Source organism: Rhipicephalus microplus, chromosome X (assembly GCF_043290135.1).
Source record: "Rhipicephalus microplus isolate Deutch F79 chromosome X, USDA_Rmic, whole genome shotgun sequence".
Classification (NCBI taxonomy): domain Eukaryota; kingdom Metazoa; phylum Arthropoda; class Arachnida; order Ixodida; family Ixodidae; genus Rhipicephalus; species Rhipicephalus microplus.
Genome location: NC_134710.1, coordinates 111,093,493 through 111,116,249, shown reverse-complemented (window position 1 = coordinate 111,116,249; position 22,757 = coordinate 111,093,493). Strand labels below are relative to the sequence as shown.

The window sequence follows — 22,757 nt, the reverse complement described above, 5'->3', positions numbered from 1 at the left end:
TTTGTTTGAGACCAACGGGCTACAGAGTTTGCTGTCAACATCAAGCTGCTGCAAGCAAAGGCAAGGGAAATCACGTGAGATCAAGGCATTGAGCAGGTGGTCTTCAAGGCGAGCAAGCATAGGGTGTCACGCTTCATGCGCCGCGCTGAACTCTCTCTATGTCGGCGTACGTCCATATCACAGAAGGTGCCAAAAAACTACAAAGGGCTGTTTGTGAGCTTTCAGAAGCAGATGGTCCCCAGCTGCAGCCGCTAGATGCGTGCCTCACTAAGCCATTTAAGGACCACATCAAGTGCTTGTAATAGTGTGGATGAAGTCCGGAGAGCCGAAAGTGACTCCAGGCAGACGACTGAAACAGGCCTCACCAGCGATGCTGCGCTCATGGATCGCTGAGGCTTGAGACTGCAATCTCAAAGAGCTTGTTTGTCGTTCCTTCAAAAAGTGCTCTATCTCAAACACCATCAATGGCACTGACGACGAGGCGCTGTGGGAGGGCATGTACGGTGAGGGAGCTTCGGATGAGCGCTTGCCAGATGACGATAAGTAATTGAGTGTAAATAAATGTACTTTTCTGTTTTCTCTGGGCCTATATTCAAGTGAAAACTTTTTTTGCGCATTTGCTATGCCCGAAATGCACTTCGGTCCGACCTATATGCGGGTCCGACCTATATGCGGGTTGTTACGTATACAGTGAACTCTCAATTGTACAACCATCTGCTTTATGAATATTTCAGAATGACGAACTTTTAGATAATCCCTGCCAGTTATTCTATGCATTCTATGTAAAAATATTTCATTTAAATGAACTTCTGTATAGTGAATATATCAGCTGAACAAACGTGCTTTGTGGACTTAGGCTTATTTTTTAGATCAATTCAGTGAAGTTTTTTGCTCTTAAGCACTGCCGTAGCCAATAGGTGCTGCCACCAAAATCGCCAATCCATCAGCGGCGGTACAACATCGCTTGTGCATACGGTGCCGCCGAGGCAAAGTGGCTGTGAGACTGACAAAGCAATATGAACCATCTCCCCGGAGGGAACCATGATGGGATGCGAACCAGCAGCGATGCGCACGCTGTTAATCCGACTGATACGGGCATTGATGCGGGTGCTGGAAGAACGGTTTGAAGCGAAACAGTGTAGCCTTCACTCGAGTAAACGTTTTCTTGAAACGCAAAGACATGGGTGGTGGGTTAGGTTTCGTGTAATTTTCATCGCAGATAAACAAGCCGAAACAGTGTTTCTACTCAACATGCGGTCCGATCGAGTAATGCGGGTGGTCAAGAGGGTGAAGAGAGAGAGAGAGAAGTGTGTTGCGAGCGAGCCGAGAAGAAACACCACCTAAGTATGTTGGAAGGAGCCGGCAGCTGCGACTTGACCTACTTGGCATTATTCCAACAAGTGCGGTGGGGGGTAACGCACTGTGACGGGTTGGCACGAAGACATGGATGGACAGCGTTACACAGGCTAGTCGAAGAGCTGCTTGGCATCTAAATCGAGCCAACTGCACTTGGGTACCAGTGCAGAACTATCAGATTTAGAAATTGTTTCCAGCGTTCGCCTGGAATTAAAAAAAGAAAAGTGCAACTAACAAGTTGTAATGGCTAAGGCACTATAAAATCCTGTATTTCTAGCTAAGGCTGTAGGATATATCAGAAAGTTTAGGGACTTCGTGATATAGGGACAACATGTGCAAGAGGTAGTGCAAACAAACGTAGACACTCTGGGCATTTTGTCGTTTTTTGCTCTCAAAAGGTGTCAGTCCGAATAAAAATTACAGAAATATTTTTAAAATAATATTAACACTTTTGACCTGATAGCGGCTGTGTCCAATGCAGTTTCATAATCTAATGAATATTTTTAGTGAACTTTGAGTTAAGGGGAGATGCAGGTCGAAAAACGAGTTTTCTTCAAAATTATAGATTTCTTTATTTCACCTGTTTTGATAAGATTAGTACCTCTACTGTTCAAAAAAAAAATGTCGAGACTTAACTGGAAATGCTTTAAAATTGCGTCTAAGGAGCACAAGGTGTCTGTTAGAAGGCCCAAAGTGTGCAGTCTTCGAGCACCTTGACTCCGATATGCCGCCGCACATCATTGTCGATCGCATGAGGCGAAGAGTCCAGCCTCACACCTCAAATATCGAGTTTCCCGTGCTGATACAGTGCAAGAAATAACAAAAAGAAGCACGCTTTTGCGTGTTTTTGAGCGCTGCGATTATGTGGTACGAATCGGGGACCGCCATTGGCCATTGCACGCCTGTATGTGCTGTGAAGCCTACTTGCGGGGTCCATGTCTTGTAGAGCAGCGCAGCTGAACAATACTGTTATCGTGCATGTATCTCCGTTATGAAAAAAAAAAAAAAAACCATTGCTAGCGCGTGAGAGCCGTCGTGGCAGCGCCCTCTGTAGGAAACAGGCTACGAGCAGCTAGTGCGATTTGGGGCAGTTGTTGGCTTGCAAAAGCCAATGCATCAAAAGTCATTCACAGCCATCAGCCGGAAAGTTCGTGATGCGGCAATGGATGACGTCAGTGCCAATCTTGCGAGGTCGACATTGCCATTATGTACGACGGTATATGGCACAAACGTAGCCGCAAAACGGCGTCAGCACAGCTGTGTCCCTTGACACTGAACTTAGTTTAGATTTCGCAGTACTGTCGAACTTTTTCCTCGCTTGGAGTCGGCACAAGGCTCTGCCAGATGGCGCGCAAAAAGTTTGGAAAGCGTTTCATGGCCCTGTCTGTGAGCGAAATGTCTGTGACAAGTCACCTCCAGAGAGCCGCGAGGGACAAACTCATGGTGCTGGCGCATTTTAGAGGGCAGAGGCCACCACAAAAAAGATTGACCTTTTTGATGTGCAAATTTCGTTGCACTTAATGACATACTTTATAAATAAAAATTCAGTTTTAACTTTATTACTCGTTTTTCTCAAAACACAGGTTTTGCTCTTTTTTTTTCAATGCACCCCTCCTTTTTCAGGTACTTCTGTTGCTCAGATCTGCATGAAATTTTGCACAAATTTTTTCCAAAGAATGAAAAATGCAATTACCTAGTTTTAATTTCCATATCTCTATTCTATATTTAAAGATTCTAATTCTATGTAAATCTTTACAAGGGTAGGAGAAATGGTAACTTTTTCACGTCTGTTTTGTTTTATGTCTATTACATATTTTGTATGTGCTTCCTAGATAGTTACTTGCATTCTTCACTTTATGAACTGTGAACGGTAAAAAGTTATAAAAGTTTCGGGATAAAAAGAGGAGGGGCAAAAGGGTTAAGGTTTTCACTACCTAATGTCGGAGAGCTAAAAGCATGCAACTTGCAAGAAAACTAATTATATAATTGAAGTAAGCATAAAAAATTCCATAAATAGTAAATATTAAAAAAAAAATGTCTTCGAGTAGCATCTCCCCTTAAGTGAACCATTTTCATGGGCCCCTTGAAGTTCACTCAAGTGAGAGTTTACAGTAGTTCCATTTTCAATCTGTGCACGTGCCTTCAGAACCATGTCGTTGCTGTGATCACATCGACAACTATTCTGTCCCCCGCATTGCTTTGCGTCGGTGCATGTATGTTGGATGCGTACTTTCGTGGTCGCCTCTGACCATGTCGACACGACCGCATTTGTGTTCACAGCAGTTGCAGCAGAATATAGTAATGCTTCAAGAAGGTGCGTGCCACGAGTGTGCCTTCATAACGATGAGGTTGTCATTCACATTCGCAATGACAAGCAGTAGCTTTGTTACGAATGCTACGCCAAAGACATGGCAGGAGTACTTGACGAAATTCTCAAAACTTGCACGTGTATCAAGGCCGCTGGTAGCATCATGATGGACGGAAGGTCTATCGCCCAGCATCACAATAGCCAAAAATTTACCAGGATGTGCATGTGGTGGCGGAAAGCATGTCTCCAATGAAGACACGGGTCTTGCAATGCGGATGCACGGCTCTGGCAACAAGAAATTGTTGAGTCCCTAATAGAATTTCTCGGCAATCCTAAGCAAGCTCTTTTTCCTTACGTGGCAGCACACGCAAAAGCTTCGTTGGATCGCAAAGACTCAGAAAAAGTATTCGTTGTGATGAAACATTTTCTGTATAGTGTTCTAGAGGTGGCTGACGAGGAATCGAAAATTAATCATTCTGGCAGAAACTTTGTTGTAGTGTTATTCCTAATAGCGGGATTAGACTGTATACCATATATGTAACGAAAACGTGTTCACATGTTCAAAAACAAACAAACTTGAAAGAATCATTTTACAAAAGTAGACTTATTATTCAGCAGTCAAATTACAAGATAAGAAAAAAATCTACAAAAAAAAACAGTTCATTCAGGAGCCTGTTTATAAAATTATAGCTTGCCCTCACAACACATACAAATCTACTTCTTATACTTTAAACACAATGAGAAATGTTAACTTGACCCGTTCGCTGCAGCATAGTTTCTTGTGGTTTCCTTTTACGTGCAGTGTGACCCACTGGTGGGCCACTTGGCATATCTTCCAGCTGTGCGCTGACCCACCGGTGCGTCACCAGTGGGTCTTGGCATGTAATATTGCAAAAGAATTCTTCTGGTTATTTATAACCTCTTGCAACAACAATTTCACTGTTGCGTTCATGTGTGATGAAGTTATCACATCAGCAAGCAGATGCATTCTCGTAACATCATGGCCACATAAGAGGAGCACAGGCCGTGACCCACCGATGACCTATGTCACAGTGAACGTGTGAAATCTACTGTGCACATGCTGTGAAACCTTGGTGGTAAGAATCTCTTAGGATCATCAAAAACATTTCTAATGTCTCAAATTTGAGTCACCAAAACACATGCAAAATGAATAGTCTGCAAATGAAAGCTGGCGTACGTTTTCAATCGTTATCTCTCAAGGCCGCAGCAACGCCATGAACAGCTCTGAATAATTTCCAGCAAAGTTTTTAGATGTCGACGATCATATGTACTCGTAAATATATGGTGTGTGTGTGTGTGTTGAATCAACCAGATAAGTTTTGACCCGTGACAGCTAGTCGCCTCTTTCAAATCTTGGTACGCTTTTTCGCATGATACCAAAGTACTGCGGCTAAAGTGACCTGAGGTGTGCTTCGGATATTGGTCAAGGTGGCAAAATTTTAGAACCGCTGACCTTTGTTTTTATTTACTTGTCGTGATGGTGTTAGGCATGTTCTTCAGCAGATTTACAGCTGTGCCTGCACAATGAAGAGGCTTGTTTGAAATTCAGGAGTCTCCCGTGCAAATGAGAGAGTTGGAAGGTGAGCACGTGCCCAACATTTGTGCATGCTGACATTGCAAGGATTAGCTCCTTTGCCAAGGCCATCCGCTTTCTCCTTCTGTCCTCAACCATCTTTCATAGAATGCCTGATTGCGAGGACATGGCTTGCATCGACATGGCAGGCACATGCAAACGTAGTACAACGACACTGCTTCGAGCACGGCAGGACACACCGATGCATAGAAGAAGAAAGAGAAAAAAAAAACGACTGCAATGCCATCTGTAATGTAAATTCAAAGGCACATAAAGGTGCATGACAGTCTCCAAGATTCGTGCACACAATCTCAGATGCTACAACTCCTCCCTCATGCCTATTCTGACAAAGTGGCGGCACAGTGCGCATGCCTGTGTTTGCGTTCCCATGCGCCCGTGTGATCGCCCCGTCTTTCACAACAGCATGGGCAGTGCTGCATGGTATCATACATTCATATCTAACATTGCAGCATAAAAATCGGTTTGCAACAAATGCACTGTTTTACATTGCAGGCTAACGGGACTTGGCTGGGACAACAGAAAAATTTGTTTCACCCCAAAAATCATACAACTGTGTTGGGGCTATGCCATCACCACCAAGAAAGACGCGAGAGTCCAGGATTCCGCTCAGCAGCATGGCCTCACATTGCTGAATGATCCGCTCCAGCCCACGAGAGTGGGAAACAGCGTCTCAAGAAATACCACGCCCGACCTCATCTTTACACGAGATGTCAAGAAGGTGGGATGGACCTGTCTCCCTGAGATGCTTGGCAGTGATCACCAGATAATTCAACTCGAAATCGAATATTACCAACGACCTACAAAAACAGGCACAGCAAGACTGACAGATTGGAACGCCTTCAGAAACGAGCTCGATGGTGACAACACAATAGCAGACATAGACGCCTGGCTCACCAAGATTCTGGATACCGCCAAACGGTGCACCAAAGTAATGCAGCTTGACGAAGACAATCCGGCATTTGATTCCCACTTACTACACCTCTGGGAGGCCAGACGAGCCTTACTGAAGAGATGAAAGAGGCAAAAATTGAACAAGAAACTCAGGAAAAGAATTTCCTTATTGACAGAAGAGACGCAACAGTATGCCGAACACCTAGCGAGACACAAGTGGCGCGATTTCTGCGGTAGGCTCCAGGGTACGCTCAGCACCTAGAAGACGTGGCACCTGCTGCGAACTCTCCTCGGTGACCGCCCCACCAAGACGCAGCAGCGGCTACGAGTAAGTCAGCTAACACACAATTACGATGGCTCGGAGGAAGACCTGCTCCACGAACTATGAACAAGCTGCGTGGTCTTGTCCAATCAGCGGCAATGCCACCACCACACAAAGAATACGAAGGCATGCCCAACTCTGACCTTGACAGGCCCTTCACACCAGCAGAGCTTCAAGCAGCTCTTTCCAAGCTTACAAGAAACACGAGTCCAGACAAAGACAGGATAGTCAGCAAGCATCGCCGACAGCTACCCAATCCAGCTAGGACTGCTCTCCTACAGTACTACAATGAGTGCTGGGACAAAAGAAAGCTTCCAGCAGTGTGCAAGCATTCAGAGGTTATCATGATACCTAAGCCCGACAAGTCCATAGCTGTTGAAAACCTTAGACCCATTTCTCTGACTTCGTGCGTTGGCAAGCTGTTTGAGCATATGACCCATGACCGGCTCACGTCGCACCTTGAGGACAACGGGTACTTCCCAGACACCATGTTTGGCTTCCTCCAGCTGCTTTTTACGCAGGACATCCTCTTACTCCTCAAGGAAGATCTAGTTGATCACTTGAGCAAGAACAGCAAGTCGTCCCTTCTTGCCATTGATGTGAAAAGCGCCTTCGACAATGTTAGCCATATAGCAATACTACAACATCTCGAAGATACTGGCTGCGGTTCCAAGATTTATGGCTATGTTCGAAGCTTCCTCACCGGTCGTACGGCCACGGTGGGAATATACATTAAACGGAGCAGAACATTTGAGCTGCCGAACAGGGGTACACCTCAAGGCTCTGTTGTGTCACCACTCCTTTTCAATGTGGCACTCCTTAAGCTCTCCCGGCTTCTCGAAAAAATACAGGGCCTATGTCACGCCATCTACGTGGACGATATTACGCTTTGGACTCGAGGCAAGAGCACTGGAGAGCAAGAAAGCTGCCTTCAGGAGGCGGTCAATTCATAGAGAACTACCTCGAAAGCTACGGCCTCCATTATGCACCTGAAAAATCTGAATTACTAGTACTGAAGGCCCACACGCGGGGAAGACCTCTAACCTGCGAAGCACCAGACCCATGCATCATCCTTCACGGGGTCCAAACACCGAAGGTCACCTCCCTTCCCATGCTCGGCTTGCACCTGCACCCCGACGGATCCGCCCCGCAGGGGCCGCCCCGCTTCCTGGACTTCAACGCACAGTCTTCCAGCTCACGCACCTCGTAAGGAGAGTCGCAAACTGACGCAGTGGCCTGAAGGAAAACGATACCTTAAGAGTTGTGCAGGCTCTTCTAACCAGCCCAATCACTTATGAAACCCCGTACCTCGCCCTCAAGACATCTGAAGTCGACAAGCTGAATGTGCTTATTTGCAAAGCTACCAAGCTCGCCATAGGGCTACCTCCAATGGCGTCGACCACCAGACTCCTAAGAATGGGTATACACAATACCTGGCAAGAGATGGCAGAAGCCCAACGGACCAGCCAACTCGAGAGACTTAGGCTTACGTCGACGGGCAGATCGGTCCTTGAGCGCTTGGGCTACAGCAAGAGCTATATCTGCGAGGCAGACCACAAAGAGAAGATGCCGCCGCACATGCGAGAATCATTCAGCATCACCCAAGTACTGTGTAACATGCATCCGGAGTACCATCGCGAAAGACAAATCGCTCGAGTCGACACCATTCGCAGAAGACACCAGCACGATCTAGACGCTCGCTGCGTTGACGCGGCAAAATACCCTGGCAAAAATGCCTACGCTTTAAGTGTGGTCGACGTGGAAGGACAAGAGCTGGCATCCGCCACTCTCCGGGTGCGGAGCTCCGAGTCTGCCGAGGAAGCAGCGATCGCCCTTGCCACTACGACTGGCAAGGACTCGGTCGTAGTTTTCACAGATTCCCAATCCGCTGTCCGCAATTACACGCAAGGCCGAATCTCCGCTGAAGTTCTTAAAATTCTGATAAAGAGCCGAACTCCGCTTCCTTACACCTGCGTGGTATGGGTGCCAAGGCACGAGGGGCTCGAGGGAAATGAAGCGGCTCAAGCCACGGCCCAAGGTCACGTAAACCGGGCCTTCCTCAGCGCCTCGCTTGACCCGCAGTTAGCCAGCACTGCAGAAGAAGTGGAGACCGTATTACCAACATACAACGCCATCCTAAAACACTATCGTCTAGCTCGCAGGGTGTACCCGCCACCTCACCCTAAGCAGACTAAAGAAAAAGCCACAGCATTTCGGAGACTTGAAGCTAACACCTATACACACGGCACCCTACTGCATAGAGTCTACCCAACGCTATACGCCTACAACTGCCTGATATGCGACGTGCCAGACACACAGGCCCACCTACTACTCGAGTGCCCGTGGCGCCACGATGATGCCAATACCAAGTCCGCAATGACTGCACGTATCGACTCCCTAGCCGAGACGTGGGAGGCCAAGATTGCCGCATGCGACCTAGATGACCAACGAGGACTTGTCGCCAGGGCCCGGGAGGCGATTGCGGCCAGAGGATTCCTGGAATAAGGAACCCTCCCACCTAGGGTGACCCCGAACTCACAAACTCGGGAACACTGTTTCGAAAAATAAATGTTTATTTCATCATCATCATCTACAACCGTGATCGCATCACCGAGTTTCCACTGCATTTTGCAGAAGAGAGCAAAGGACATTCACATGGCCTGTTTTTGAACTGCATTCTTAATCCACTTAGATGAGTTTAAAAGCTGTGCACATGGTCCACAAAGTCCGGACTTAGGTACCATTTTTGAAGGGGTCCCAATAGGCTTGTTGTGTGAATAGGGAATTTCAAGTTTGAACTGAGTTGGAAAAATTTTGAATTGAATTCAAATGGTATATAGCACACATTATAAAGAAAAATGAGCATATTTGACATGGTCTACTAGCCTGCAAAATACTTTTTGCTTTAATTGAAGCAGGACATGTGCGAATGTTATTCTTTTTGGTTCAAAGAAAGTGAAAGCAGCTTAGAACAGCAGCAGGTTGTAACCTTCAGTAGAATGCAAGTGACCACCAATAAAATATGTTACATTTTAAATTTTACTATTTTTACAGCATATAAACTAGTATAACAAACTTTCAAAATAAAAAAAAGAAATTATGTGAGAGTAGTATCTTCATTTACCTTTAGAGTGGGGCTTAGCTGCAGTGTGAATTTTTTCAGGAAAGGTGTATTCAATGTATTCCAAGTACGGCATTCCTCCACTGCAGTAAAACCACCTTTACAGGGAGATTACATGTGGTCTAAGATACACTTACTGTATAAACGGGACTATAGGTCAAGTGGCAATATAGGTCGACCCCCCAAGTTCAGGTTACCGAAAAAGAAAAAAAAAACAAAATTGTTAAACCCCAATCGTTGGAGCTCCTCTCAACCATCATCGCAACTGTTCCTATTCGTCCGACGAAGCACCCCTGTCTTCTGAAGATGAGAGTTTGTTGCTGGCCGTCTCCCACAGTGTGTTGTCTTTCGTGCCATACAGTGAGTTGATTGATTTGTGGGGTTTAACGTCCCAAAACCACCATATGATTATGAGAGACGCCGTAGTGGAGGGCTCCGGAAATTTAGACTACCTGGGGTTCTTTAACGTGCACCCAAATCTGAGCACACGGGCCTACAACATTTCCGCCTCCATCGGAAATGCAGCCGCTGCAGCCGGGCGAGTTGCTGATGGAACATTTCTTAAAAGCATTTTCAACCATAAAATCTGGCAAGGAACGCCACGCGGAAAGCACCCAGCCACAAACAGTCGCAAGCGAAGGCCTCTGCAGGCAACCCATCGGTGTTTTTGGGTTGTCGCCGGACATCCACTTTTGGTACTCCAGCCGCAGTTGGTCCTTGAACGGCTTGTTTAGAACAACGTCGATCAGTTGGAGGGTGGACGTCATACCACCTGGTATCACGGTGAGGTCCGTTTTTCCCTTGCCCAGTGCACGCTACACAGCGTCGGTTAAGTAACCACAAAATGCATCTAACACCAGCATGCTGCAAAGACGCAGCAGTGCACCTGGCTGACGGTTCCAGACTACTCGTATCCATTCGAGCATCATGGCCTCGTCCACGTATCCCTTTTTGTTGGCGCGAATGAAAGCACAGGGCGGGAACACTTTTTTCGGCATTGTCTTACGTTTGAAAATGATGAAAGGCGGAACCTTTCTACCATCTGCTATGCATGCCAGCATGACGGTGAAGTGTGAGTGCTCGTTGCCAGTGGACAACAGCTTCATATCCTTGGCACCACGCTGCATGATCATGGTCGATGAAGGCATGTCAAACCACACGGGGGTCTCATCTGCATTGTCAATCTGCCCCATCATGTAGTTGTTCTGCTTCCGAAGCCGGTTTACGAAGCCCCAAAGGTTTATAAGCTTGTCCTCGAACTCGTCTGGAAACTTCTGACAGATGGATGTGCGCCACCGGAAAGAAAATCCTTTGCGCCTCATGAATCGACGCACCCAAGAGTTTGGTGCACGAAACTCTTCTCTCGTGAGCCTAGCTTCTCGAGCGAGTTTCACAGCTTTCTTGCGAATGGTATCCACGGTCACTGGCAGCGTGCACGCATTAACTTCTCACACAAGGTTCCCTAGCGCATCCTCCAGCTGCGGATGAACTGCACTTCGCCCACGAAATGACATTTTCTGAGGATTGCACATCTGCAGCTTCCCTTTCTGCACCCTCCAACAGCACACGCTTTTTTCTGATACACCAAAGCGGCGCTGAGCAGCCATATTCCCATTTGCTTCTGCGAACTCAACAACCTCTAGTTTAAACGCAGCTGAGTACTGCCTTCTTGTACCACTACTCATATTCAGTGAATAAAAAAAAGACCACTAAAAATGAAACACAATGTCAAGCGGAGCGAAAACTTAGAACAGATCGGAGGCAAATCACGAACACAAAAAACAGACAGAGAAAAAAAAACCTGCTATTGGATTTGAATGCGAATATGGCCGTGTCCAGCTTCCCATGCACATGCAAGCCACATGTTGCCAGACAGCGCTATAAAGGACAAGGAGCAACTTTAGCTTGTTGTTTTATTGAAAATATCTCGACTTATATTCTGGTTGATACAGTAGTTGTTCATTTAATACCTCAAAATTTCGCACAATTTAAATTCAAATCGAACAAATTCGACTACGTTAATGTTCATATTCCCACAAGCCTAGTCCTGAACCACTCCTCAGGCTTAGTGAAAAAACAAATTCTATAGACAGTAAACACTGTAGTGAATACCTCAGCCAAACTTTGTAGACGTGCACAGCGTGTATAGCGACGGCCGGACTGGAGGAGTGGCATGCACACACTCTCCTATGGCCTGCACTTTGTGTTTAGTTCCCATCTTTCACCGCCGCTAGTTCATGGTACTGCGGCCCAACCCTTACTAACGACTCTCTCCTTCGCGTGTAAGTTTCCTCCTCGATTCAAATACAAATACGTGCAGCTGGTCAGAAGCGAGGCGTCGACTGAGAAAAAGAAAAAGGGAGAGGATAGTGGGTTGGCTCGAAGCCCCCCCCCATGCAATGAGCTGTAAAGAACCTGCCTTATTATTGCCTCTTTGGGTGCACAGGCTGTAAGAAAGTGTGCGCGTGCTGCTCTTTTAGTCTGTCTGTGGCATAGCTTACAAGCGGAGCAAGAAGCTGCCACTTTCGAAAGTGCCCTTTCTTCATAAAAAGGCCTCATCCTCACTCAGTTCAGTGGGTGCAGCACCAGCTCTGCATTGTCAAAAAGCAGACAGATGCTGTTGGTTGATAAGTGACATTATTCAGAAGCAGCATTTTAATTAAATGTGCTTCTTGCCAAAGGGTGACACCACTTGCCGGTGCCTCGCTGTACATTGCGCACAGTAGCAACACCAACTTGCACAAGAATCCCAATGAGAAACAGCAATCACATATCATAACACATGCTGACACAGCTTTTTTTCCCATGTCACCCCTTCCTCCTTAGCTTCCAGCCCGCTCATCAAGATGAGAAAAGAGAGAATACACTAAAAACGTGCAACAAACCTCTGTAACACCGCTTGTTTTCGATGGGTTTGAGAAATCTCGAAGGAATCTATTTGTGAAACAATGAGCTCTCATACTGAGATTATTCGATATTTACTTGTAAAAATGACACAGAACCTCATTAAGTGAGAGAGTTTCAAGTAAAATGTCCTTTCAGCACAAATGCTGAGCTCACCTTTGCAGCCCGAAGCAAAATTTCTCTCTCCTGCTCTTCATGCCTTTTCTTCTCTAACCTGTCCAATTCTTCCAAAAATTTGAGCTGTGCCTTCACGTCCTGAGTCACTTCATATCGAGAGTCAGTCTGAAAAACAATAACATGTTAAAACAAGGGATGAGAAGACTTGGACAGCACAATGTATGTCTCCCAGCGATTCTCCCACAAAAAAACTAACAGTGTACATCTAAATCCATGTGTCTTCATGAGCAGGTTCGTTCACCGAGTTTTAAAATACAATAGAGTGTGAGTGACAACATGGACAATTCGAGGGGACAAGTTCTCGTTCTATCTTCTTGTCTATGCGTTGAAACAATCTCCACAGCACTTATTTAAATCACTTTCATCCATGTGCATTTTGTTTAAAATATGAGTGAATCACATGCTACAGAATCATTTACATAAGCATCATAGTAATGTCAAAATGTAAAGCAGAAAATTTTGTTTACAGACCTTGATGTTTTCAAGACGATGCTCGGCCACAATACCCAGCTTCTGCACAAGTGTTTTTAACCGTTCTTGCGTGGCATGGGAGATTAGGGCAACAACGTCCGATGGTATTTCTTCGATGCCATATTTGACAGCTGCAAGACCAGTTTATGCAAGCCATTAGGGTTAGTGTTACACAATCAACAGAACCAAAATAAACCAAGCCACTACATACCTATGCTTGTGATTCTCCTTTGCAAAGGGTTTGTGAAGAGGAAGTTCTCATCCTTACATGACCTAATCTGCGTTCCAACAATCTCTGCATTGGACGCGAGAATTCTCTGGCTTTCTTCGACAAGGTTGACGCCACCCATAGCTGCCACATCATTGATGTCATCATCGTCCCTGCACAGATGGTGATCATATGCTGAGTGCCTGTGGACATTACTTGCTTTGTCCATTCTTTTACAGAATGAAATTTGAAGACTTTCCTACATGACGATAGGTACAGCCAGTAAGGTGACATTTTGCAATTTTATCATCTACGTCACATTAACTAATAGACTTGAATTCATAAGCAATCTCTGAATAACTTTTCCTCCATTTTTTGAACAATGAACAAAATTTTATAAAGTAAGGCAGATATGCACAAAATAATCCTGAAACTAATGATGTGAGCTGTAGATTATCACTGGTACATAAAGCATTGTTTTTCTTCAAATACTTTTTGGCATTAAATTTTCACTTGGCAGTCAGTGCTTGTCCTGTGTTCTTACTCCCTTCATGATTCCAGTTTTTTTTTTTTTTTTTTTTTTTTGCTGTCCCTGAGTTATGCCACTACGACAAACATGCAGTCCTGAAATGAAATGATGACTACTAAATGCTGCAAAACATACACAAGTCGCCTATAACCAGGGTCATATCACAGCAACAGTGGGTGATGTGAGTAGTCTGGAGGAAAGACTTGCTCTGAAGTTGTATAGCAGCCTGTTCACACATTTGTGCTGTTTCACCACTACCTATTGACAATCTCTCACAACTGATTGATGATAGTGCGTTTTAAATTCAGAAGATTGTTTCTCCTCATCTTAAATACTAATAAATATGTGTACAGGCGTACCAATTTCTAGAGTGCATTGCTTTTCCTCTGCGGTCAATCTCACCAATACTAGCTGAAGAACGGTTCACAAAATCATTTTGTCTCACAAATACAAGAGCACTGTGATGAGTCCCTCTAATCAATCTCAGTGGCAGGATTGTAGGCCTATTGTGAAAGAATGCCTCTCAGTGATACAGCCCCCTGACTACAGTCACTCAAGCGTGTGGGTGTCCTGTCCGACGTATGTGATTAGTAATCCTTTGAGGGGTTTATGCCGTACATGTACGCCATTGCCTGTACAGTAAAACCTTATTACACTCAAACCTCGATATAACGAAACCGGATATAACAAAATATCGGTTATAACAAAGTAACCTAAAAATATTTTTGTAATAAATATAGTATTAAAAATTAACGTTTATAACAAATTTTCGGATATAACAAACTTATTTCGTGTAAGTTGCAACTTTGTTATAAAGAAGTTTGAGTGTAATTCAAACTCGGTTATTTTGAAATCCCACTTAATTAGAAATATTTCCACGGTCCCGTTTTTTGCGACGTAAGTCTGAGCTGATAATTTGAAGCTGCAGTTAGCACCAGTCTGCCTAATTCGAAAATTTTGTGTGCCACGTGCCAATTCCTGATCCCGATTTCACCGTAAATCCACGGAAACGACAGCCTCTAAGAGCCATAAGGCAATAACGCAGCGATACTAATGAGTCGTAGCTTAAGCACCCAAGCCTCTGGATTTCCAAAGCGAAAAAAAAAAAAAAAAAGATCACGTAATCAATCAATACGTGCGCCTGCGATAAACAAAAACAAAACATGCTTCACTGCAATACAATAGTGACGCACGAGCAGCATATCACATGTTGTTAGAGGTTTTTAGTTTGACGTTTTTACGCTCCGCTTAGCAGCTAAGCGGAGCGGGAACGCGAGTGCGCATGCGCCCTCCGCTAAGGCCTTAAGCGGGTTACCGGAGCGGGGAATACGGTCCGCTTACGAGCAGCCTAAGCGGAGCGCGGCGCGTCGCTGCCGTTTTTCCAAGCGGAAGGGGGACAACGCGCGCGCCCTCTCTCGTGCGTGCAGCCACATTGCTCATTTCAAGATGGCTGCCTCCGGAGATGGCACGCTTTCCGCGAGTGCTGCAGCTTCGCCGTCAACTGCCCTGCGCAAGCCGCAAAAACACAGTTTCAACGGTGAAAAATAAAAACAGCGCCACCACACACGCGTAAAATGGGCAAACGACACACAGTGAATGCTTGCAATGGATCTGGAACGGAGCCGTGCTGGCTTTTGAGCGGCTACTATCAAGTCGGAGCTTGCTTCTTTGTCAAAAAAAAATAGGCGGTTAATACACTGAAAGTGAATATCTAAATACTTCATGAAAAGATCATTTATACGTTATTGTTTTGCTTTGTATATGTGAAAAAAAATGTTTTTTTAATTTTGTTTACCGACGATGAAAACGACCAGAGGGCGCTGCAACTGCGAAACGTCCGCTTCGCTGCCGGCAACGAACAACTAAAAGAGGAAAATCGGCCGCCGCTCCGCTGCGGCTTCGCGGGTGCTCCCGGAGCGGAGCGGACCACAAAAACGTCAAACTAAAAACCTCTACTGTCTACGTCAGTGCGTCATGATTTACCCATTCTTTCTGGGATTGTAAAGAAATTTTACACAGGACAGTTTGGCGGAATTCGCGACGTATGTGAACCTCTGAATGCCAGTGGCTCCAGCAATTTGCGCACTTGCACTGCTGGCGAAGTTCTTGCCTGCAACACCTACTTCAAAAAACCAATTCGAAAGCTTCCATGATCATGTTTTCCAGCCAAAACATATCGCGAACTTTGTCATACTGGCCATTATTAGTAAATTCTTAATTTTACCAGAAAGAATAGGCGAATGATCACACCATGACATGTTCACGCAGGGAGGAGCAGGCATTACGCTGCCTGCATGTCACTACTGTGTTGCAGTGAAGCACATCTTGTTTTCTGCAAGCACGCATTTCAGTTGATCACGACAGCATTATATACACACACACACCCACACACACATGCACATATATATATATATTATAGTATTATAGTAATACTATTGAAACGGGGTGTATTGGCGTAAGTAGTACTTGCACAGCAGGTCTATTGATGCGGAAAGCGGGCAGCAGCAACCGACGCAGGAATCACAACGCTCAGGGGAACAGCTCGCGCTCAGCTCCTCTCGCTAAAGACGTGACCCACTGCGGCACATAATCTTCTTCCTCTCTACAATACCCCGGCGACAAAGACGAGCCATCCTGGTAAGTCAAAGTGACGAGATTAGGAGTGGGTCGTGATAGGGCTTGAGACGACTCACGTGGACAGTCTCACGACCAAGGCATCGCCTGTCTGTAGATGGCGTGACCGGCTCGAACACGTATGTGACAGGAGATCAACGTTCGACGACGCGATAAGGACCGTGAAATTTGGGGGCAAACTTAGAGGACAGACCTGGGGAGTGGAAGGGCAGTCGGAGCCAGACGAGCGAGCCCACGGCAAAAGTCTCGACTTGCTGGTCGCGGTCGTGGCGGTCTTTTTCGAGTGCTTGCTAGTCCGAGGTGAATGATCGGGCCAACTGACGACACTCTTCAGCGTGGTGCACAATTTCAGAAAGAGGGTTGAACTCTGAGACGTCGGGACGATATGGCAAAATGGTGTCAAGGGTGGAGCATGGCTCACGCCCATATAGAAGAAAGGCGAGAAGCCTGTGGTTGACTGCGTCGCGGTGTTGTACCCATAGGTCACAAATGGGAGAATTACATCCCAGTTTGATTGGTCGGAATTGACATACATGGCGAGCATGTCTCCTAGCGTTCGGTTGAAGCGCTCAGTTAGACCGTTGGTCTGCGGGTGGTAGGCTGTAGAGGTGCGGTGCACCGTGCGGCATGCCTGAAGGAGTTGTTGCACAACTTCGGATAAAAAGACACGCCCTCGATCACTTAATAGTTCATGTGCTGCCCCATGACGCAGTACGAAGCGTAGCAAAATGAAATTGGCTACGTCACGTGCACCAGCCGTAGGTAGTGGAGCTGTTTTAGCATACCTCGTATGCTGAAACAGCTCCACTATGGTCGACGGCGACAATGATCCATCGATTTCCAGCGGCAGTGTAAGGAAGGGGACCATATAGATCGATACCAACGCGGTCGAAAGGGCACGCTGGACACGGTAGAGGCTGTAATAATCCGGGTGAATGGGCCGCTGTCTTTCGTCGTTGGCATAATGAACAGGACAGAATGTTTTTTGTACGAAAGTGTACATACCACGCCAGTAGTAACGCTGGTGGATCCGCTGATACATTTTTAACACACCAGCGTGAGCATGCTGTGGGTCGGCATGAAAATACGCACAGACATCAGATCGCATGTGGCGTGTTATAGCCAAGAGCCATTTACGACCATCCGCGTGGTAGTTTCTGTAGTATAGTTGCGCGTCCCGTATCGCGAAATGTGTGGCTTGGCAACGAAGAGCGCGTGGGTATGCAGATGTTGAAGAGTTGGAAAGAATGTTAAGGAGAGATGTTATCCATGGGTCTTTCCGCTGTTCAGACGACATGCTTGAGACGGAAATGGGAGCGATGGAGAAGTTGGTGTCCGAATGCAGGTCTGTGCTGGATCTCACTGGTGATCATGAGAGGGCGTCCGCATCAGAGTGTTTTCGTCCTGAGCGGTAGACGACACGAATGTCGAATTCTTGTAGGCGAAGAGCCCAACGTCCAAGGCGACCTGAAGGATCTTTTAGCGACACCAACCAACAAAGTGTGTGGTGATCGGTCCCAAACGTCGAAACTCTGTCCGTACAAGTAAGGACGAAACTTGCCTAATGCCCAAACGATTGCGAGGCATTATTTTTCAGTTACTGAGTAGTTCATCTCCGCTTTCGTGAGTGGGCGGCTTGCGTATGCGACGACATACTCTCGAATACCGGGCTTTCGTTGCGCGAATACTGCTCCTAGACCAACGCCACTGGCATCTGTGTGCACTTCTGTGGGGGCACTTGGGTCGTAACGGTGTAGAATAGGTGGGGACGTAAGCAGGCGGCGCAGTGTAAGGAAGTCACATGCCGGGGTGCAGTTAGAAAGATTAGCTGGACCATTCAGTAGTTGTGTAAGTGGGGCTATTATTGATGCAAAGTTGTGGACGAAACGGCGAAAATAGAAGCACAAGCCAATGAAGCTCCTAAGTTCTTTGAGTGAAGTCGGCTACGGCTCGAAGTTTGTCTGGGTCAGGGCAAATTCCATCCTTTGATACAACATGACCAAGTATAGTAAGTTGGCGAGCCTCAAAACGGCACTTCTTTATGTTAAGATGGAGGTTTGCCTTAGTAAGACACTGAAGAATGGTGCGCAGACGGTCGACTTGGTTAGGGAAATCAGGAGAGAATACGACAACATCATCAAGGTAACATAAGCAAATCTGCCATTTAGGGCCGTGTAAAATGCTGTCCATCATTCGTTCAAACGTTGCAGGTGCATTGCACAGACCGAATGGCATAACCATGAATTTGTATAAGCCATCCGGCGTAACAAATGCTTTTTGGGACGGTCACACTTTGCCATCGGAACCTGCCAGTATTCGAACGAAACTCCAGCGAAGAAAAGAATTCGGCACCTTGTAGGCAATCAATAGCGTCGTCGATGCGGGGAAGAGGGTATACATCTTTCCGTGTAATTTTGTTCAGTCGCCGGTAGTCAACACAAAATCTAATCGAAGAGTCTTTTTTCTTCACTAGCACAACAGGTGAAGACCAGGGGCTAGAAGATGGTTTGATGACACCGTGCTGAAGCATATCATCCACCTGCTCTGCCATTGCATTTCGTTCCTTGGGTGATATGCGGTAGGGGCTTTGCCGCAAAGGAGGGTGCGTTCCAGTGTAGTTTGTGTGAGCGACGGTGTTAGTTTGACTCAGTGCCTTTTGAGGAAGGTCAAATGAATCTCGGAATTCATGCAGAAGGGTTATTAGCTGGTCCCGTTGATAAGAAGGAAGCTTGCTGTCGATAAAACGATTGAAGATATCGGAGGAGTAGTCATCCCGCGTGAAAAGAGGAGTAACAGCGTTCAGTTGAAATTGCTGGCCAGGATCGTGGGACTCAATAGGCACAATAATGTCATCAACAGGATGAACATAGCCCAGTGTTTCATGAGCTTTTAAGGTGAGAGGGCATGAGCTAGGATTGCAAATGACAATTCCGGAAGTATCTTGGTGAGCTGGCAGAACGGCGTATGGCAGAGACGTACCGTGGCGGCGACTGAAAACGTCAGATGGGGAGAACACAACGATAGAGCCGGACAGTTCAGTGCGATTGACGGGGACAACGATGGCACTAAGAGGAGGAACATCAACGTCGGAAGCAACAAGAAGCTTGCCAAGGTGAGTGCGCTAATTGTCGGTAGATGGCACATCTGAAAACACAGAAAATTCAACCTGCGCGTGAGCGCAGTCAATTACGGCGTGGTGGCGCGACAAAAAATCTCATCCAAGTATAACGTCGTGGGAACAAGTGGTCAACACGAGAAACTCGATGTGGTACAGGACGTCCTGAATGTTTACTCTCGCCGTAGTTGCTCTGACTGGTCGAACTGGTTGCGCACTTGCGATATTCAGCAAAACGTCGGAAGGCGTCGTCGTTACTTTTCGTATCGAACGGCAGAGTTTCTGACTCATCACAGATACGGCGGCACCCGTATCAACAAGCACAAGAGTTCGTAGACCTTCAACAAACACTTCCAGAACGTTTGTGGGGGATGGGCGAGGACTTGTACAATGTGACGATTTCGCAGCTCGTGCCTCCGGAGCTGCTGTAGTCAGTTTTCCGTCTCTACGGGGTTCGGTCGGCAACGCAGAAGGGACGGAGAACGGTAGCGACGTGGTGAGGATGAGCGACAGGGACCGAATGGTCGGTAGTCGGCAGCAGGGCGGTGGTCTAGTTCGGTTGGTGACGGGTCGCGTTCCACTGATTGTCGGTCGCATTGACGTGGCAGTTCTCGTTGCGTGTTGTACGGGGCCGATAAAGAGTAGTCAGGGTACCTCGGAGCTGCAGCCGGGCCCGTTGCGAAACACCGGCGACAGAAGCGCGCCACGTGATCTGGATATCCACATGCGTAACGGATCGGGCGATTGTCAGCTGTGCGCCAAGGGTCTCCGTTATAGCGCTGTTGTGTTGCTGGAAATGGTGTCGTTAATACTCGTACAGGCTGGGGAGTCGACCCAAGCGGAAGTCATGGCGGAGTAGCAGCAACAGCAGCGCAAGTCAATGGCGCGGTGACGGGTGCTGTCTGAGAGACGGACGGCAGTGCCTCAGAGACCTGCGCCTGTATTACCTGCCTGATGGTGGGCGCGAGACGCTCAGAAGAGGGTTCCGTTGTCGGTAGATACGACAGGCACGAACGTTGTCGGGTCACCTCCTCGTGCACATATCGTTTGAGTTCCGACATGATTGTGCTGTGGTCTCCATCCAGGGTCAATGCGGCGAGAGTTTCATCGGTAGCCGCTGGCCGCCGTGTCATGACCCGTTGTTTGCGCAACTCCTCGAAGCTCTGGCAAAGAGTGGCGAGTTCGGACAGAGTACGTGGGCCCTTGGCCAGCAGCATCTGGAAGGCGTCGTTGTCTATCCCCTTCAAAATGTGTTTGATCTTGTCTGCCTAGATCATTGAAGGGTCAAGGCGCTTGCACAAGTCGAGCACATCCTCGATGTAGCTTGTGAAGCCTTCCCCCTGCAGCTGTGCGCGTCCCCGTAGGCGCTGTTCATCACGAAGCTTGCGTACTTCGGGGCGACCGGACACATCGGTAATGCGTAGCTTAAAGGCACCCCAAGTGGCAAATTCCGAGTGGTGGTTGTTAAACCAGAGGCTCACTACCTCTTTCAGGTAGAAGAGTACATATTGCAGCTTCGAAGGGTCGTCCCACTTGTTGCTTGCGCCTACCTTTTCAAATGTCGACAGCCAATCTTCTACGTCTTGCTCATCAGTACCGTCAAAAAAAAGGTGGATCGCGCACGCGTAGCGCAGGGGGCACGGTGACCATGGGAGGCTGGGTCGTACCTTGCTGGGTGTTTTCTTCAGCCATGTCTGGCATGGCAGGTAGTTTCCTGTTGCGGAGTTCCAGGTTGAGTTACCCCGCACCTCCACCACTTTGAAACGGGGTTTATTGGCGTAAGTAGTACTTGTACAGCAGGTCTATTGATGCGGAAAGCGGGCGGCAGCAACCGACGCAGGAATCACAACTCTCGGGGGAACAGCTCTGCGCTCGGCTCCTCTCGCTAAAGGCGCGACCCACTGCGGCACATAATCTTCTTCCTCTCTACACTATTATAGTATTAATATTATTATTATATTATAGTATTATATATTATATATAGTATAGTATTATTATTCACCTTCGAGCGCATGATGGACTCAGTTCTTCGGGGTTTGAAGTGGCAAATATGTCTCTGCTATCTCGGCGATATTGTCGTCTTTGCGCCAGACTTTGCGACATATCTCGAGCGCCTGAAACATGTCCTCACGTGTCTGAAGAATGCTCAGCTCCAACTCAACCTCAAAAAGTGCCACATTGCTGCTCGGCAACTACGATTCTCGGGCACGTCGTATCAAAGGATGGTATACTTCCAGACCCGGCTAAATTACGTGCTGTCGCCGACTTCCCCAAACCAACGACCATGAAGCAGTTACGGAGCTTCGTGGGGTTATGCTCCTGCTTTCGCCGGTTCGTGCGCAACTTCGCCTCTATCCTGGCACCTTTGACCGAAGTTCTAGGCAGGGCCACTGATCTTTCGTCATGGTCTTCTGAGTGTGACCAAGCCTTCTGTACCCTTCGTCGTCTCCTCACTTCACTACCAATACTGCGTCACTACGATCCAACGGCAGCAACTGAGGTCCACACTGACGCCAGTGGTGTCGGCCTCGGTGCGGTTTTCGCGCAACGCAAGCCCGGATTCGCCGAGTATGTCGTCGCTTACGCCAGCAGAACTCTCACCAAGGCTGAACCGAACTACAGCGTCACCGAGAAGAAATGCTTGGCGATCGTTTGGGCACTTGTCAAGTTCTGCCCATACCTTTATGGCCGTACTTTTGATGTAGTAACAGACCACTATGCATTATGCTGGTTGTCTTCGCTCAAGGATCCATCGGGACATCTTGCCCGTTGGGCTCTTCGGCTTCAAGAATAAGACATCTGCGTTGTATATAGTTCCGGTCACAAGCAAACCGATGCTGATGCACTATCACGATCTCCCCTATCCCTGGACATTGCAACTGTTTCCTTGGACAACACGCTGTCAGCTCTTGACGAGGACACCATCTTTTCTGCACAACGCAATGACCAATGGATCGCTTCGCTTCTCGACACATTATTCGAGGCACCGACACTTCCAACCACTCAAACCCTGCGCCGCCACGCTCCGCACTTCAGTATTCACGATGGCCTTTTGTACCGGCGCAACTATTCAGCAGATGGTAGGAAATGACTACTAGTCATTTCC

General features: G+C 47.2%; 1 protein-coding gene across 6 annotated transcripts in view; it reads right to left on the bottom strand.

Annotated features, from left to right (window-relative positions):
- LOC119186599 (transcription initiation factor TFIID subunit 4) overlaps positions 1 to 22,757 on the bottom strand; it is a 133,860-nt gene that overhangs the window by 10,449 nt on the left and 100,654 nt on the right. For all 6 annotated transcript variants that reach the window (XM_075877422.1, XM_075877417.1, XM_075877418.1 and 3 more), the window contains 3 exons: positions 13,377 to 13,546; positions 13,166 to 13,296; positions 12,674 to 12,799 (listed from right to left, as the gene is read on the bottom strand). In XM_075877422.1, coding sequence (XP_075733537.1) covers positions 12,674 to 12,799; positions 13,166 to 13,296; positions 13,377 to 13,546 — 427 coding nt within the window. The remainder of the gene's footprint in view (positions 1 to 12,673; positions 12,800 to 13,165; positions 13,297 to 13,376; positions 13,547 to 22,757) is intronic.